General features: G+C 47.4%; 2 protein-coding genes across 4 annotated transcripts in view; both read left to right on the top strand.

Annotated features, from left to right (window-relative positions):
* The window catches only part of LOC137353218 (reticulon-1-A-like), a 29592-nt gene extending 15546 nt beyond the window's left edge, over positions 1–14046 (top strand). For 2 of the 3 annotated variants that reach the window (XM_068019293.1, XM_068019291.1), the window contains 6 exons: positions 4301–4508; positions 5257–5395; positions 11223–11292; positions 11751–11797; positions 12409–12467; positions 13610–14046. In XM_068019293.1, the coding sequence (XP_067875394.1) occupies positions 4301–4508; positions 5257–5395; positions 11223–11292; positions 11751–11797; positions 12409–12467; positions 13610–13652 (566 nt within the window). In that variant the 3' untranslated portion in view covers positions 13653–14046. Of the gene's footprint in view, positions 1–4300; positions 4509–5256; positions 5396–7018; positions 7062–11222; positions 11293–11750; positions 11798–12408; positions 12468–13609 lie in introns of those variants that run through there. The other variant, XM_068019292.1, reaches the window with a different exon arrangement.
* A 3365-nt stretch (positions 14047–17411) lies between these two features.
* capn12 (calpain 12) overlaps positions 17412–17774 on the top strand; it is a 51732-nt gene continuing 51369 nt past the window's right edge. The window contains exon 1 of the mRNA XM_068019207.1: positions 17412–17690. Within this exon, the coding sequence (XP_067875308.1) occupies positions 17451–17690 (240 nt within the window). The 5' untranslated portion in view covers positions 17412–17450. The remainder of the gene's footprint in view (positions 17691–17774) is intronic.

The raw sequence follows: 17774 nt of genomic DNA, 5'->3' as shown, positions 1-17774 counted from the left end.
TTGAAATAGTGCATGCAATGTTCACGCTAATCTGTGCGGGTGGTCACACAGCAGCCTGAAAGGTACCATGCAGGCCTTGTTCTAAAGGAAACATTGGTACTACGGGATCTTTTACGTCCACCTGACAGAGCAGACGGGGCCTGAGTTCAACATCTCATTCAAAAGATGGCACCTCCAACAATGCAGCACTCCCTCAGTACTGCACCGGAGTGTCAACCTCGATTTTGTGCTCAAGTCTCTGGTGTGGGACTCGAACCCACAGCATTTTGACTGAGGTGAGAGTCATCTGAGTAATGACTAAGAATGAGAGGAGATCTCATTGAAACTTACAGAATTCTTACAGGGCGTGACAGGGTGGCTGTAGATAGGATGTTTCCCCTGGCTGCTGAGTATAGAACCTGGGGACACAGTCTCAGAATAAGGGGAAAGCCATTTAAGACTGAGGTGAGGATGAATTTCTTTACTCAGAGGGTGGTGAATCTTTGGAATTCTCTACCCCAGAGGGCTGTGGAAGCTCAATCATTGAGCATGTTCAAGACAGAAAGCGATAGATATCCAGATACTAATGACATCAAGGGATATGAGGATAGCGTGGGAAAATGGTGTTGAGGTAGATGATCAACTGCGATCTAATTGAATGGCGGAGCAGGCTCGACGGGCTGAGTGGCCTACTCCTGCTCCTATGCTCCAAACACTTACAGGAATAGCAAGAAAAAAGTGAGAACGTGAAAGGTGGGTGAGAAAGAGGGTGATAGAAAATAATGAGATGGAGAAAAAGGACAGAGAGAAGGAGAGAGAATGAGAAATGGAGGGAGAGGGAGAAAGGAGGACAAAGCCAATGTGGGAGGAAGAGAAATATGGAGAGAGAATGGCAGTGAATAGAGAGAAAATGGAAGAGGGGAAGAGGAGTGATAGAAATAGAGAGGAAGGGCGACAGAGAATGAGGAAATGAGAAATAAAGAACGTAGAAGTGGAGAGAATGAGGATAAAAACAATGGATCAATGGAGGCTGAGAGGAGATTGCAAGAAGGAGAATGAGGGTGGAGAGTGAAAGACTGAGGGGGAAAGTAGAGAATAAAATGGGGAGAGAAAGAAGGAAAGAGAGAGTTAGAGATGGGGAAAGAGGAAAAGAAAGGGAGGCAGGAGAGAGAGAGGAAGAGAAATAATTAGAGAGAGAGGAAGAAAGTGGAAGAGACTGCAGGAGAGGGAGAAGGGAGAGAGTGAATAAAAAGAGATACAGAGGTGACATGTCTGTAGTTACCTGGCAGGAGAAGGTTAAGCAGTGTGTGAGGTTCTGCCCAGAGTCAGTATGTGCTGCATGCATGCCTAATTGGGCCTGCACTGTCTCTCAGCCTCTAGTAAACCTGAAGTGAATCAAAATGATTAATGTATATTTTATTGTGGGCTGCTGTGGTTAATGCTGCTGCAGTAATTCTGCACCGACGCAAATCTGGGAAGAGATCAACGATGAATAGAGGAGCCCCTGTAGCCATGGTAACTGTGGTCTGACAGATATTGGACTGAAACCAGGGTAACTGCAGTCTGATGGAGATTTGGCTGTATCCAGCGTAACTATGACCTAGTGCAAATTGGGCTGTAATGGTGTAACAGTGGCCTGATAGAGGGATGTGTCATAAATGTATTTTCTATTTCCAAAGGAAGTCTTTCTACTGATTTGTACGTTTGGAGCAAGTTACATGAATATTTCAAGCCACTACCTTTGATCCCAGCTCATCTGTCACTTGGCTCATTCTGTCTGCAGCAGAAACCAAGTGAAAATGACCATCAGTATACAGACACTGCGCAGCTAGCATCACTTTCTGCGACTGACCTTTATAAGGCTTTAGCCGGGAAACTTTCTCCTGGCTAATCGCTACTCTAATTACACGTTTTAAGGGTGCAATAAAGCAGGAGGAACACGGGAACTGTTTGTTTGTGTTCATCTAATCCGCTGAACCCTTGATACCAGAGTGAAATGAAAGTTTGGGAGGAGGCAGTGCCTTCAGGAGAGGAGACTAGGCAGTCAACAAAAGCACATTCTGGGCAATAGGCTGCCAACTGTCAGCTGTGGCTCAGTGGTAGTAGCACTCTCGCCGATTATTTATGAAGGTTGTGGGTTTGAACCCTGCACCAGAGACTTGAGCAAATAACCTTAGACTGATACTCAAGTGGTACAGTCTTGCGGATGAGATGTCATCACCCCGTCTGTCCTCTCAGGTGGATGTAAAAGATTCCATGTCACAATTCGACGAAGCACCAGTGAGTTGTCCCCGGTGTCCTTGCCAATATTTATCCCTCAACCAGCATCACTAAAACAGATGATTTGATCGTTTTCACATTTCTGTTTGTGGGATCTTGCTGTCTGCTAATTAGCTGCCGCGTATCTTCCATTCCATCAATGACACTTCAAAAGTACTTAATTGGTTGTAAAGTGTTTTGGGACATTCTGAGGTCATGAAAGATGTGGCATTAATGCAAGTTCTTCCTTTCGGGAACTTTGGGATGCGGGTTTCTTGGTTCCCTAGCTTGGCTGCTACAACAGGCTGCTAAAGTAGTGAGACGAGGTTCAGGCAATCGAGAGTTAATGTGTGCCGAGGCTTGCCTGGGAACGGGCATTCCTAGCACAGAGTGCTGTCCGCCAGACCCAGCAGCAGGTGCTTCTCCCGGCAACTGAGGAAAAAGACAGGAGCAGAGGATGGGATGGAAAGGTTAGATTTGACGTTTCCTCTCCATACAGCTACAGGATGACAGCGAGAAGCAATGTGTGGTAGCAGGTTTGTGGGCGGAATATAGGTGGTGGAAGTTTGAAAAAGTCTCTCCATGCTGCAGCGGCCAGTGACAACTTCCATTCAGAATTAGCCCGAGCTCTGACAAGCACTGGGGAGAAGGAGGTCTTGTATTTACTCACTTTGGCAATGTCTTTCTCTAGGTAATAGGTCCAGGTACATTCTCTAATTTTTAATGAATTCGTTCTAGCTTCTCCCTCTCCGTGCTGGCCTGAGGCCCTCATAAAACCTCTTTTTTTCCCCTTGCAATTCGATCTGATCAGCTGTCGCAGCAGCAGTGATCACCCAGCTGCTCCGTCCTGTCCCCTTCAGTGAACAGGCTAATCATAGCACCAGGGAATGCTCAGACTCCTAAACACCAGCCCCCTGGGAAGTGACAAGTGTTGTATTTCACTGGCCTGAAACACAGCCCCTGATGGTGCTGGGTGTGTGGCTACGAGGTTGCCAGGCACATGGGCTCTGCTTGCACAGAGTCTGTCACTTCTGCATCCTGAGGCTTTCTTTCATTTTAATGGCATTTCTTTTACAACTGCCAAAGAAATTGATCAGCTAGAGATTGATCCTGGACGCCAGATATGTACCAGACACGATTCACACCATGAATTTTTTTCACTGCCCATAATGGTTCGTCTTTCCCAGGGAGCTTTGACTTTCAGAGGAGGGGAGAGGGTTGCACAGCCACCAGCTGCCATCCCCCAAGGGCTGGAGGCTGGGGAGCAGCTCACACAGGTGCTGCATCACATAGGGCTAGAGAGGGCCCCATGGGCACTGACTGCTGCTGAGCTTACAGGTCCCGCAGACGCCGACGCTCAGAGGGGAGCCTATGCTGGCTGTCAAACCCAGTGCCCTGATTGGGGGGGATGACGTGCCGCAGTAGAACTAGGCGCCGAATCCGAGGATAGATTGCGGGCATCATAAAGTGAGCTACAGTCGTGCGGAAAGTGTTGGTCGTCCTGCAGTTAATTGGGCAAACTACCCTGTCGGGGAATTTTAGTTACTGTGTCAATGGGAATTCAGGCTGCTGAGAAACCTTCCAGTTTTATCCCCAGCAGAAATTGGATGGAGAATATCCCAAAAGCTAGAGGTTTCTGCGTGTTTATCTACCAAATCCATGACCTCTGCCACTTAGATGAACAAAGGAAGAAGGTTCATGCGACCCTCCAAGTCACACACCATCTCGGCAATGGAAGTATATTAACGTTCCGTCATCGTCACTGGCATAGATGCACCTTCAACACACAGACTGCAGCTGTTCAAGAAGGCGACTCACCGCAACCATCTCATGGGCAATAAATGCCAGCCTTGCCAGCGATGCCCATGTCCGCACGAATGATCTTTTTAAAAAACTGTTATTTTTCTACACACAGGGTGCAGCTTGACCTGGACGTCAACCCAGGAACAGTTACAGCAAGTAGCCACTGTTGGAAACCCCTTTCTGGTGACTTGTGCCGATTAAGTGCCAGCTCTTCCATCCCTTTCTCTCCTCATACTGTTTCTCTCTCATTTTCCCGCAGCGACTGACCTTCTGTATTGGGAGGACGTGAAGAAGACAAGCACCTTGTTTGGTGCTATTGTCCTCATCTTGTTCTCCCTCACCCAGTTCAGTGGTATCAGCGTGCTGGCATACTTGACACTGTCTGTCCTCTCCGTCACCATCAGCCTCCGACTTTACACAGCCGTCCTGCATCTGATCTACAAAACACAGGAGGTCCACCCATTCCAGTGAGTACCAAGCAACACCCACAAATAGGAGCAAGAGGAGGCCATTCAGCCCCTCGAGCCTGTTCTATCATTCAGTTAGGTAGGGTTGTTCTCTATTTTAATTCCATCTACTGCCTTGGTCCCATATCTCTGAATATCCTTGCCTAACAAAAATCCATCAATCTCAGTTTTGACATTTTCAGTCAACCTCTCAGCCTAAACAACTTTTTTGGAGGAGAGAGTTCCAGATTTCCACTACCCTTTGTGAGAAGAAGTGCTTCCGGACATCCCCCTGAATGGTCTAGCTCTAATTTTAAGGTTATGCCCCCTTTTTCTGGACTCCGCCCACCAGAGGAAATAGTTCCTCTCTCTTATCTACCTTATCAACTCCTGAAAATCATCTTAAACATCTCATTTATATCGCCCCTTAATCTTCTACATTCCAGGAAATACAAACCGAGTCGATACAATATTTCCTCATAATTTAAACCTTCTAGTTATCATTCTGGCATTTGCTCCGAGTGACAGACACCATGAAGAGCAATTCACCCTTAAACTGGGACAAATTTATCAGTAATGCTTTAATACTTGTTTCGGTATTTTGCTTACATTACAAAATGTTAATATTGAATTAGCGAACACTTTTGTCCCCTTTTCTCCCCAGCCTTGACAGCTTGGCTCCCACTCTCTGTGTGTCTGTCTCTCTCTCTCGCTCTCACCTCTCCCTCTCCTCACTCACTTCTCTCTCCCTCTCCCTCTCTCTCCGCAGGGTCTATCTAGATTTGGACATTAATCTGTCCCAGGAACAGTTTCGGAAATATTCGGAAATAATGGTGCTTTACATGACCAGTGCTGTCACACACCTCCGCCGGCTTTTCCTTGTTGAAGACCTGCTGGATTCACTGAAGGTGAGAGCTGAGAGATTTGGGAATGGGTGGAATTGGACTGTGGGGTGCGACACTATCAGTAACAAGACAAACAGCTGCTGCTGGGTGGCCAGTGAAAGCTGGGTTTATATTACACTGATCAGATAACAGAGATAGACTGTCAGTGTGTTAAATCCACACCTCATATTGACAAATTTTGTTACTCAGAGCCCTGCCGATGGTTTCAATGCAGTGTCAGATTGGGGAGTGATGGATTTTCATAACCGCCTCTCCTGGAAGTTCCCAGTTCAATTTCAGTGATTTTTTAAAAAGCATTTTAACAATTTTATTGGGTACACAACTGTCACTGCAATAACACTGAGGTACAGTACTGGTGGGTACAGATCTGTCACTGTATCACACTGGGATACAATACTGGTGGGTACAGGTCTGTCACTGAATAACACTGGGATACAGTATGGTGGGTACAGGTCTGTCACTGTATAACACTGGGATACAGTACTGGTGGGTACAGGTCTGTCACTGGATGTCACTGGGATACAGTACTGGTGGGTACAGGTCTGTCACTGTATAACACTGGGGTACAGTACTGGTGGGTACAGATCTGTCACTGTATCACACTGGGATACAATACTGGTGGGTACAGGTCTGTCACTGAATAACACTGGGATACAGTACGGTGGGTACAGGTCTGTCACTGTATAACACTGGGATACAGTACTGGTGGGTACAGGTCTGTCACTGGATGTCACTGGGATACAGTACTGGTGGGTACAGGTCTGTCACTGTATAACACTGGGGTACAGTACTGGTGGGTACAGATCTGTCACTGTATCACACTGGGATACAATACTGGTGGGTACAGGTCTGTCACTGAATAACACTGGGATACAGTACGGTGGGTACAGGTCTGTCACTGTATAACACTGGGATACAGTACTGGTGGGTACAGGTCTGTCACTGGATGTCACTGGGATACAGTACTGGTGGGTACAGGTCTGTCACTGTATAACACTGGGGTACAGTACTGGTGGGTACAGATCTGTCACTGTATCACACTGGGATACAATACTGGTGGGTACAGGTCTGTCACTGAATAACACTGGGATACAGTACGGTGGGTACAGGTCTGTCACTGCAATAACACTGAGGTACAGTACTGGTGGGTACAGATCTGTCACTGTATCACACTGGGATACAATACTGGTGGGTACAGGTCTGTCACTGAATAACACTGGGATACAGTACGGTGGGTACAGGTCTGTCACTGGATGTCACTGGGATACAGTACTGGTGGGTACAGGTCTGTCACTGTATAACACTGGGGTACAGTACTGGTGGGTACAGGTCTGTCACTGGATGTCACTGGGATACAGTACTGGTGGGTACAGGTCTGTCACTGTATAACACTGGGGTACAGTACTGGTGGGGACAGGTCTGTCACTGGATAACTCTGGGGTACAGTACTGGTGGATACAGGTCTGTCACTGTATAACATTCCAGGAACCACACTACACTACATGAAATGTAGCACTCCAATTAAACCACACCACACAAAACACATTCTATTACCAACATGTTGCATTACACTAATGACAATGACCTCATCCACCAGCTTTGTAAACTGATTCTTTGGTTCTCCAGCCTGGCCCTTCCCCTCTCCTGAGGCTCCCTTGCTAACCTCAAGGTGAGCGCCACAATTGTCTCATGGAACAAAAGCAGAAAACACTGGAAATACGCAGCAGGTCTGGCAACATCTGTGGACAGAAAAACAGAGTGAACGTTTTCAGGTCTGTCCTTTTATTAGAACTGTCAAAGGTTAGAAATGTCATACATTTTGAGCAAATAAAAGAGAGGGGGGCGGGGGGAAGAAGAACAAAAGGGAAGGTCTGTGATAGGGTGGAGGGCAGGAGAGATTAAATGACAAAAGGTTTCATAATACAAAGCCAAAGGGAGTGGTAATGGGTAAAAGAAACCAACAAAAGATATGTCTCACATTTTGGCAGGATAGCAGCTGTCCAAACCACAAAGTAAAGAGATTAAAAAAGAAAACCAACCAAAAAAAAAACACCAAGAAAGAAAGAAATTGGGGCAGAGGTTATGATCTAAAATTATTGAACTCAATCTGGAGTCCGGAAGGCTGTAAAGTGCCCAGTCAAAAAATGGGGTACTGTTCCTTGAGCTTACGTTGAACTTCATTGGAGCACTGCAGTAGGCCAAAGACAGAAAGATCAGAATGGGAGCAAGCTAGAGAATTGAAATGACAAGCGACAGGAAGCTCCAGGTCATGTTTGCGGACTCAATGGAGGTGATCGGCAAAGCGGTCACCCAGTCTGTGTTTAGTCTCCCCAATATAGAGGAGACCGCATTGTGAGCAGCGAATACACTATACTAAATTGAACAAAGTAAAAGTATATCACTGTTTCACTTGGAAGCAGTGTTTGGGGTCTTGGATGGTGAGAAGGGAGGAGGTAAAAGGGCAGGTGTTACATCTCCTGCACTTGCATGGAAACCTGCCGTAGGAAAGGGAGGAGAAGTTGGGGATGGCTGAGGAGTGTCACGGAGGGAACGGTCCCTTCGGAATGCTGAAAGGAGGGGAGAGGAAGATGTATTTGGTGGTGACATCACGCTGGAGGTGACTGAAATGGCGGATGATCCGTTGAATACCGAGGCTGGTGAGGTGTAAGGTAAGGACAAAGGGAACCCTATCATGGTTCTAGAGGGAGGGGAAGGGGTGAGAGCAGCAATGCATGAAATAGATCGGACATGGTTGAAGACCCTGTCAACCCAGTGGCAGGTTGGGGGGGGGGTGGTGGTGGAGGGGGGGATTCTTCGGTTGAGGAAAAGGGAAGACATATTGGAAGTGCTAGTATGGAAGGTTACATCGTCCGAATAGATGCGACGGAGACGGAGAAACTGGGAGAATGAAATAGAGTCCTTGCAGGAAGTGGGGTGTGAGGAAGTGTAGTCCAGGTAGCTGTGGAAGTCCACGGGCTTATAGTGAATATTGGTTGATAGTCTATTTCCAGAAATGGAGACAGGGAAGTCAAGGAAGGGAAGGGAGGAGTCGGAGATGGACCATGTGAAAGTGAGAGAAGGGTGGAAATTGGAAACAAAGTCAATATAATTTTCCAGTTCAGCGTGGGAGCAGGAGGTGGCACCGACACAGTCATCAATGTACCAGAAGAGATGAGGGAGGAGGTCTGAGTAGAACTGTCATTTCTCTTCAGATGATGCAACCTTCCATACTAGCGCTTCCAATATGTCTTCTTTTTCCTCAACTGAGGATTCCTCCCCCCCCCCCCCCCCCTCTGTGGTTGGCAGGACCGTCAACTGTGTCCAATCTATTTCTCGCACTTCAGTTCTCACCCCTTCCCTCCCTCTGGAACCATGATAGGGTTCCCCTTGTCCTCACCTTCCATCCTACCAGCCTCGGTATTCAACGGATTATCCTCTGCCATTTCTACCAACTCCACCGTGATGCCACCACCAAAACACATCATCTCCTCCCCTCCCCTTTCAGCATTCCGAAGGGACCGTTTCCTCCGTGACACTCTGATCCACTCCTCAGACAGCCCCTACAACTACCCTCTTTCCTATGGCACCTTTCCATACAAGTGCAGGAAATGCAACACCTGCCCTTTTATCTCCTCCCTTCTCACCATCAGAGGCCCCAAACACTCCTTCCAAGCGAAACAGTGATTTTCTTGTACTTCTTTCAATTTAGTATACTGCACATGCTGCTCACAATGCGGTCTCCTCTGCATTGCGGAGACTAAATGCAGACTGGGTGACCGCTTTGCCGAACAACTTCACTCAGTCTGCAAGCGTGACCCCGAGTTTTCTGTCGCTTGTTATTTCAATTCTCCACCTTGCTCCCACTCTGATCTTTTTCTGTCTTTGGTCTGCTACAGTGTTCCAATGATGTTCAATGCAAGTTCCAGGAACAGGACCCCATTTTTTGACTGGGCACTTTACAGCCTTCCGGACTCCACATTGAGTTCAATAATTTTACGTCATAACCTCCTTCCCCATTTTTTTTTCTTTTTCGTGTTGTCTTTTGCTGGTTCATTTTCTTCCCCCCCCCCACACCCCAAGCACCTTTCTTTCTTTCTTAACCCCTTTCCTTTGTGTTCGGATGGCTGTTATCCTGCCATTCGCACCTCATTGAGATACGTCTTTTGTTGGTTTACTTGTCCCATTACCACTCCCTTTGGCTTTGTACTATGAAACCTTCTGTCATTTAATCTCTCCTGCCCTCCACCCTATCACAGACCTTCTCTTTTGTTCTTCTTCCCTCTTCTCACTTGCTCAAAACCTGTTCAATGTCTAACTTTTGATAGTTCCGATAAAAGGTCACAGACCTGAAACATTAACTCTGTTTCTTTCTGCACCGATGCTGCCAAACCTGCTGAGCATTAACAGCACTTTCTGTTTTTGTTTCAGATTTCCAGCATCTGCAGTATTTTGCTTTTTTATTGTCTCATGGCCCTGGTTGAATGGCAGCAAAGAGTCACCGTGTGTAGCCACATTTGACAAACATCAGCTGCTGCTATAGAAACAGGAAAGGCAGGTTAATGAGGTTGACTTTCACCTTCTGCACCAGTGTTCTTAGCATCGCTGGGGTGGAACCCGAAGAGGAGAATGTGGGAAAGGGGACAGCAGGCCCTGACCCTCCCCTCCTGCTAATTTAAGGGGCATGCAAATCAGACGGGTTCTGTTGGGGTCATGTCTCAGCTTATTTGCTGCTGAAGCCCTCATCCATGCCTTTGTTACCTATAGACTTAATTATTCCAATGCACTCCTGGCCAGTGTCCCATCTTCCATCCTCCATAAACTCCAAAACGCTGCTGCTCGAATCCAAATCACGCCAAGTCCTGTTCACCCATCATTCCTGTGCTCGCTGGCCAACACTGGCTCCTGGAGAATTTCAAAATACTCATCCTTATGTTCAAATCCCTCTGTGGCCTCATGCCCATCTCCTCCTCTCAGTAACCTCCTCCAGCCCTTCAACCCGCCGAGATCTCTGCATTCCACCAATTCTGGCATCTTGCACATCCTTGACTTTAATCGTTCCACCATCACCTGGGCCCTCAGCTCTGGAATTCCCTCCATAAACCTCTCCGTCTCTCTCTCTCTCCCCTCCTTTAAGACGCTCCTTTAAACCTACCTCTTTGACCTTGTTTTCGGTCACCTGTCCTAATATCTTGTTCTTTGGCTCTGTGTCAAATTCTGATTGATTACGTTGCTGTGAAGTGCCATATCGGGGCATTTTACTATGTTAAAGGTGCTGTATAAATGCAAGTTGATGCTCTTGTTGTTCATGCTGTTCCTCCCCTGCTGGAGCTTCCTTTCTCATCTCTGCACAAACAACAATTACACCCAGGTGGTAAAGATGACAATCTACCCCCACTCCCCACCCCCCACCCTGCCTCTGGCCTGCCGATGGTTCCCACCAGAAATGTTAGCCTGTTTTATGTTTTTCTCTCAGAGAATCTGACGGCCAGCTGTTTATTTCCAGAACTTTCTGTTTTTATTTTGTAGGAGAAACGCTCTGATTTATAGTTCCTGGTTCAAAATGCCGCAGTTACATGCAGAGACTGGAGAAGCTGGGGTTGTTCTCCTCAGAGCAGAGAAGGTTAAAGGGAGATTTAGTAGAGGTGTTCAAAATCATGAAGGGTTTTGATAGAGTAAATAAGGAGAAACTGTTTTGCAGGGCTATGGGGAAAGAGCGGGGGAATGGGGCTAGCTGGACAGCACAGAATGGCCTCGTCCTGTGCTGTACGATTCTATGATGGGGGTGTTGTGAAGATTAGGTATTGAAGCTGTGTGTGTCTCTCTCTCGCAGTTCGGAGTGCTGCTTTGGTTGATGACGTACATCGGGGCCATATTTAACGGACTCACCCTCACCATTCTGGGTAAGGTGCCACAGTTACTAAATCTGTAAAGACAGACTTCAGTCTAAGTTCCTGCTCCAGGCTTCTGTGTGGCTCCGCCAGTAAGCACACCCTGCAGACTGTTGGAGCGAAAGGATTCTCCATTGTAGCTTTGGCGGAAGAATCACAGGAAAACGGCCTGGGCAAAATTAGGTTGAGGTGAATGAGCAAGAGAATTCTTGGGGGATTCGATCTGAAGTTCAAAGTATGAAAGCCGGAGTGGCCACAGAACTGTAATTGGCTCAGTGATAGACACAGCACCCAATGTGGAACTGACCCAGCACAGCAAGAAAGACCCAGGCCCCATCCTTAGCCTGTGCTGAGTTAGCGTAGGGTGAACTGGATCCTGATTTAATTAATAAAACAGTTCGGATATAATTTCTTGCTTGTCTCCTTTTAATGCTCCACGTGCCCTGATTGTTTCTTCCTCATGTTTTCAGTGGCGGTTGCTGTCTTCATTGTTCCCTTGGTGTACCGGAAACACAAGGTTAGTAATGCTCCCCTGCTCAGCCTCTTGCCACTTACCATATATGTAAACCTGAGGTGGTGTAAAGAGTCACACACGGCCAGAGGCAGAAGCTGGCCTGAGCAGCAAGAGGAGAACCATCCAGTTGTTGATTGCTTTCCCGTTCCCCCTGCTGGGCAATATATGGGCGAGGAGAGAATCAGCCTCAGCTCTGATGCCTCCCACAGTCGATTAGCATGCTGATGGTCACTGCCATGGCTTATATAAAAAGAATGGGAAGTTAAGAGGGCGTGCGGCAACACGAGGGAAAGCAACCATGCAATTGATCATCAATATTGCTTGCTGGAAACCAGCAGGTGTCACAGGCCATTGGTGATGGCAATTCCACCCCATCCCATCCCCTTCTCTGGGCACCCTCCTACCTGCTGTTGTTGAGCAGCCTCTCTCCCATCCCCCATCGACTATTTGCCAATCCCCCACTTCCCTAGAACCCACTTCATCACGTCACTGTGGCACTGATTTAGGTGAGAGGAGTGGCTGGGGAAAGAGCTCCCATTGTGTGATAGGAACATCCCCCACCTACCCAATTAAGCGCCGTTAGCTCGCTGATTTCTTCTCCATTTTCTCTCCAGGTGCAGATCAACCAGTACCTGGGGCTGGTGAGAGGTCAGATCAAGGAGTTCACAGCAAAGTACGTTTCCCTTTGTTGGCTTTAGCTATTATCAAAGAGGGGGCTGATATAATTCCAGCCGAGTCATCTGCCTGCGGGAATGTCTGCAACTGTGCTCATACTGGGATAGCCACAGTAGCAGCAGAGCTAAACTGCATCATAGAGATCATGTTGCAGGTTCAGTGGGATGACTTTCTGAGTGTGTGTGAATGCATGTATGGTGGGTTTAATTGTGTATATGAGAGGCGTGAGTGTATGTGGGTTAGTATGGGTGTGGATGGGACTGTGTGAATGCATGAGCATGAGTATGTTTACATGTGAAAGTGTATATGTGAGCTTGTGTGTGTTCCAGTAGCACCTATGTGTGTTTGTGAACATGTGTGTGAGTGTATGTGGGAGAGTTTGGGGCCAATATTCCTCTCATGTCCCAGATACAAAGCAGATCAGAGAGATGAGGTGAGACTGGCCTGACCCGGAGTTATTCCTGGGGGAGGCGGGGATGTCTTAGAGTGGGTGGAGCCTTAACACCAGCAGCATCTGCACGAGTCTGGAGGATTCACACTGACCTATCAAACACTGACCACCCTCTCCCACTGACCCCTCACCCACTGACCACCCTCTCCCACTGACCCCTTGCCCACTGACCACCCTCTCCCACTGACCCGTCCCCCACTCTGACCGCGCTCCCACTGACCCCTCACCCACTGACCGTGCTCACACTGACCCCTCACCCACTTTCCGTGCTCACACTGACCCCTCGCCCACTGACCCTGCTCACACTGACCCCTCGCCCACTGACCGTGCTCACACTGACCCCTCGCCCACTGACCGTGCTCACACTGACCCCTCGCCCACTGACCGTGCTCACACTGACCACTAGTCCACTCACCCCTCGCTCACTGACCCTTCATATACACTGAATACTCAGTGACTTCTCAAACACACATACACTTAACCCTCACAGACACTGAATACACTCAGACACACTAAACATACAAACACACACATCACACACACACACATGCGCTCACCCACACCAGCCCCACACATTCTCTTGGATGAGTTTAATAAGCCTTTACAAATTAACCTTTGCCTGTAGAAAACTGATGGTACAGAACAACCTCCATCTCTCTTCAATCCCTTTCTCTTCCTTCTCATTGCAGGATCCAGGCGAAGCTCCCAGGCTCCAAACCTAAAGCTGAATAATAAGAGAAGAACCAGCCCTGAGCCTGGAGCACAGCACAGAGCGAGCACCTGAACCCAACAATGCAATTATTATTTATAGATGAAAGTTTTAACCACCCACCAATCAGAGCACAGGGACTGGACACGCAGTCCTTTAAGAGGCAACTTGTGACCATGTTAGGTTTGTCCCAAGTACTGAAGACAATCTCCTTCAGATGAAGCCAACCTTTAATGTGGACTCAACCCCTGTCCCTCTAGTAGCCGAGCTGGTCACTGTGCCACATCTATACCTCATGTGATCCTTGGGAGATTGACAATGTCACTATGAGGGAACGAAGACAAGATTTAGACTGAGGGGATTCGGAGGCTAGAAAAGGTTCAGGGTGAAAATCGTAGAGTGGGGTGATTAGATGGAGGGGGTTTAGGGTACAGGTTGGGAGTTATAGGGTGGTGAGTTTAGATAGAGAGTGTTTATAGTACAGGGTGGGGGAGGGGTTAGATGGAAAGAGGGTACAGGGTGAAAGTTTTTGGCTAGTGGGTTTAGATGGAGGGGGTTTAGGGTACAGGATGGGAGTTGTGGAGTGGTGGGTTTAGATGGAGGGTGGATTAGGGTACCTGGGTGATAATCCTTCCTCACAATTACTCTGATAAAGTTTCAGCACTGAGTAACCAGAAAATAGAATCAAAGTTAACATTTACAGGAAACGTTCAGTAAAAATGAAAGCCCCGGGAATTACGGAAAACCCCCCAGCTCACCACTCTGAAAACTCCTGCTCCCTTTGTTTTTAAGTTTTGTGCTGTGACCTGGTGCGATATTCTACATTAATGCCACATGTTACCATTCTTATTATATCCGATCTCTTTAAAGTTAGTTGATGTCATCGGGGAAATGCCAGAGATTCAATAGTTGGCCTCAGTACCTTAGAGAGGAGAAAATCGGCCGGGGTTCCTGCTTCTGCTGCCTAGCTAGTGATTCCAGCTGGGAAGTGCATGTGTATGGATAACAACTGAGGGCAGGCTTAGCTGTGATGCCCCTCATGGTCCAATATCCTGTTGAAACTTGCTGCTAGGTCACACTTGAAAAATGGTCACATGGATGAGGTATTGGAGCCAATGGAATGCTCATGAGATGGCAAACCCTCAAAATTTAGCAACTGTGAGAGGGAAGTAAATTTAAGATTGGGGACGAAGTATTTATTTAAAACAATGGTGCTTGCTATGTATGAAATAAAGCATCAAAAATATATAGTATATTAAAAATCTTACATTTGCATGCAATTCCTGTTAAAGTTTTACTATTATAAATTCCTGTGCCTATGTTTATAAAGCTATGTAAACATGTGACACTGTAATTACATCCTGCCACCAGTGGCGGCACTGCAGCACTGGTCGGAGGGCAAGATTATAGCAGGGGTGAAGTTCAACTTCAGGCGGGACTACAAAACAGGCAATGGTGGACAGGTTGCCCGATTACACCCGACAATGCAATGGAATAACCAGCCAGGTGTATGACAGGCGGCCAATCCACAACAGCCTGTGTTGCACTGCCACCCAAAGTTGAATGTCACGCCTAGTGTGACAAGTTTACATGGGCAATATCCATTATAAATAAAGACATAGGAATTTACAACGGGAATACAAAAGTTAGAAGAGAATGTCTGACTTTGCAAGGGGGGAATGAATTACATCCGCATGCCCTGGTCCATACTCTCCACCTGTACAATGCCCCAGGAGTTAAACTAGCATAATATAAACATCATTTTAGTTTTTAAAAAATGTATTGCTTTCAGGTTTTTGGTTTCTGTCCAGATACCGAATATAAAATAAAGATAAATGATTCTTCACAACAGGCAGGGCTGATGAGAGAATGGGGTTTCAGGCATTTAACTCTCAAATTCTCCCTTGGCATTTCTGCCATCTGTTCCACCAGGTACCGTTACTGTGCTCATCACACTGATCAATCACTTTCCAAAAGTCTCAGGCACATAGACTGGCACCTGCACTAACTCTCAACCTTAACCTACTTGCTGCTGTGTTGATGTGGCTCAGCTTACCTCTTACTCTCTGTCAAAAACAGGTCACCTGCGCATTAGTGTGTTGCTGTTGGTGGGAGCTTGTTGGAAATTCTGTATTTCCTCCATCATAACAGTGGATGCACTTTACAGACTTTAACGTGTTTTGGGATGTTATGAAAGCTGCAATATAAATGCAAATCTTTCTATTTAAAAAAGTATGCCATTCTAAATAAATCTGTGATCAGAAGTGTCTCAGACTGGCTAAGTAGGCAGTTTGCTTTACCCAGGTAGTATTGAACCATGAGGATAACTTGTGTCCCCTCTCACAGGCTGCGCAGACATCTCCAGCACTTTGAACCATGTTAGCCTTTAGCATTTTCAGAAGAGGAGGTAAAAGGGGAGAAGAGTGCATTGATTATTCCAAAATATCTGTAACTGTCAATCACAGTGAGGTGTGCCCGGCCAGTCCAAGACCCTGTGCTCTGTTGTTCAGTAAATCATTTGAAAGTCTGAACTTGTAAAGGAAAGTGTATCTGCATCTGAATCAGTGCAATAAATGAGGCATTACTCGCCAAGAAGTGTGTGACTCATATCAAAACAGAAAGTGCTGGAAATACACAGCAGGTCGGGCAGCAGCTGTAGAGAGTGAAACAGAGTTAACGTTTAAGGTCGGTGACCTTTCATCAGAACTCCTGAGAGAACGGAGTGCAGCAAGTTCAGAGGGAAACAGGTTGGAGTGAGTGAAGGGAGCAAAGAAGTTGAGTCAGCCGCGTCACGCCCACAGTTCTCAATGAAAAGATCAAGAGCAGGTAAGAGGCCAGAGGGAGAGGTCCAGGTGGAGGGAGAATACTGGAGGCGGGTGAATGGGTCTGCTGGTCAGAGGGAGGACTCCTGGCCAAAGAAGTGAGCCCGGAGGTGATGGAAATTGAAGAAGAGCTCAACATCACGCCGAGGGCAAAATTCATTGAGGTGGGGGCGTATGGGATAAAACTGAGTTCTTAACCGAGTACAGATTGTTTAGTGTCAGAGGGTATGGTGAATACACAGCAAGGGGTCAGATTGGAAGAAGCGATGGGGTCAGAGGGAGGTGAAAGGGAAAAAAGATCTGGAGGATATTGGTACCCATGAGTTACTGGAACTTGCGTTCCTTAACACCTGAAAGGAAGCGAAAAGGTTTTTTGTTAATGCATCAGATAAGGCGAAGGATAAAATGAAAGCACAGACAGGACACTTTGAGATCGGGTGAGTCGGTGCTGCTGGAGAGAGAGGTCCGGTGTGTACATGTGGCGCCGCATGGCACTGAGTGTGGATCTCAGGATGCAGAGAGAACAGCAGTCCGAGGAACGTATATCTCGGAGATACCTGTAATCCTGGGTGGATTCGAAAACATGAAGGATTCAACTTCTGTTGGAATAAGTCGGAGCCGGAGACAGTCGCTGAGGAAGGAGATGTGGCTGCGAAAACGAAAACACCTTATCAAACACCAGGAGGGAAATGGAAAGCAATGGAGGTGAACAAGGTGAAAGAGACGAGCGGAAATCCCGTCGGAGAGAAGAGCAGAACTTCTTCAAGGTAGGAAATCTGAACCGAAAACAGAAAGTGCTGGAAATACTCAGCAGGTCAGGCAGCATCTGTGGAGAGAGAAGCAGAGTTAATGTTTCAGGTCAGTGACCTTTCATCAGAATTGTTGGAGAATGAGAGGGAGGGAATAAGAGGGAGGGGAGGGACCAGGCAGGTAGGTGTGACTTCAGCACAGTAACAGCAAGTGGAGCTAGAGCAGGGATCAGAAGCGGAGACAGCACCCATGGGGAACACCGATTCTTTCAACAATGATACTTACCCCCCGGAGAACACTGAACCCTTCCCCCAGGAGAAGGGACCCGGGAGCCGGGAGAACCCGGTGCGGTTCAAGGCTCAGGATTACGAGCGACTCCGGAGCCGGTGCCTGCGGGATGAGCAGCTCTTCCAAGATCCCCTGTTCCCGGCTGAGCCGGAGTCCCTGGGAAAAGGGATAAATTCCAACATCGAGTGGATCCGCGCCAGTGTAAGAGTCTGGGGCATACAGGGTTAAAGCAGGGATAGGGCGAATGAACTGGGCTGGACTGGGACAAACTAATGGACCCGGACT

The sequence above is a fragment of the Heterodontus francisci genome, chromosome 40 (genome assembly GCF_036365525.1).
Source record: "Heterodontus francisci isolate sHetFra1 chromosome 40, sHetFra1.hap1, whole genome shotgun sequence".
In the NCBI taxonomy this organism is placed as follows: domain Eukaryota; kingdom Metazoa; phylum Chordata; class Chondrichthyes; order Heterodontiformes; family Heterodontidae; genus Heterodontus; species Heterodontus francisci.
The sequence above is the reverse complement of the archived record's forward strand: the minus strand, read 5'-3'. Positions and strand labels throughout refer to the sequence as shown.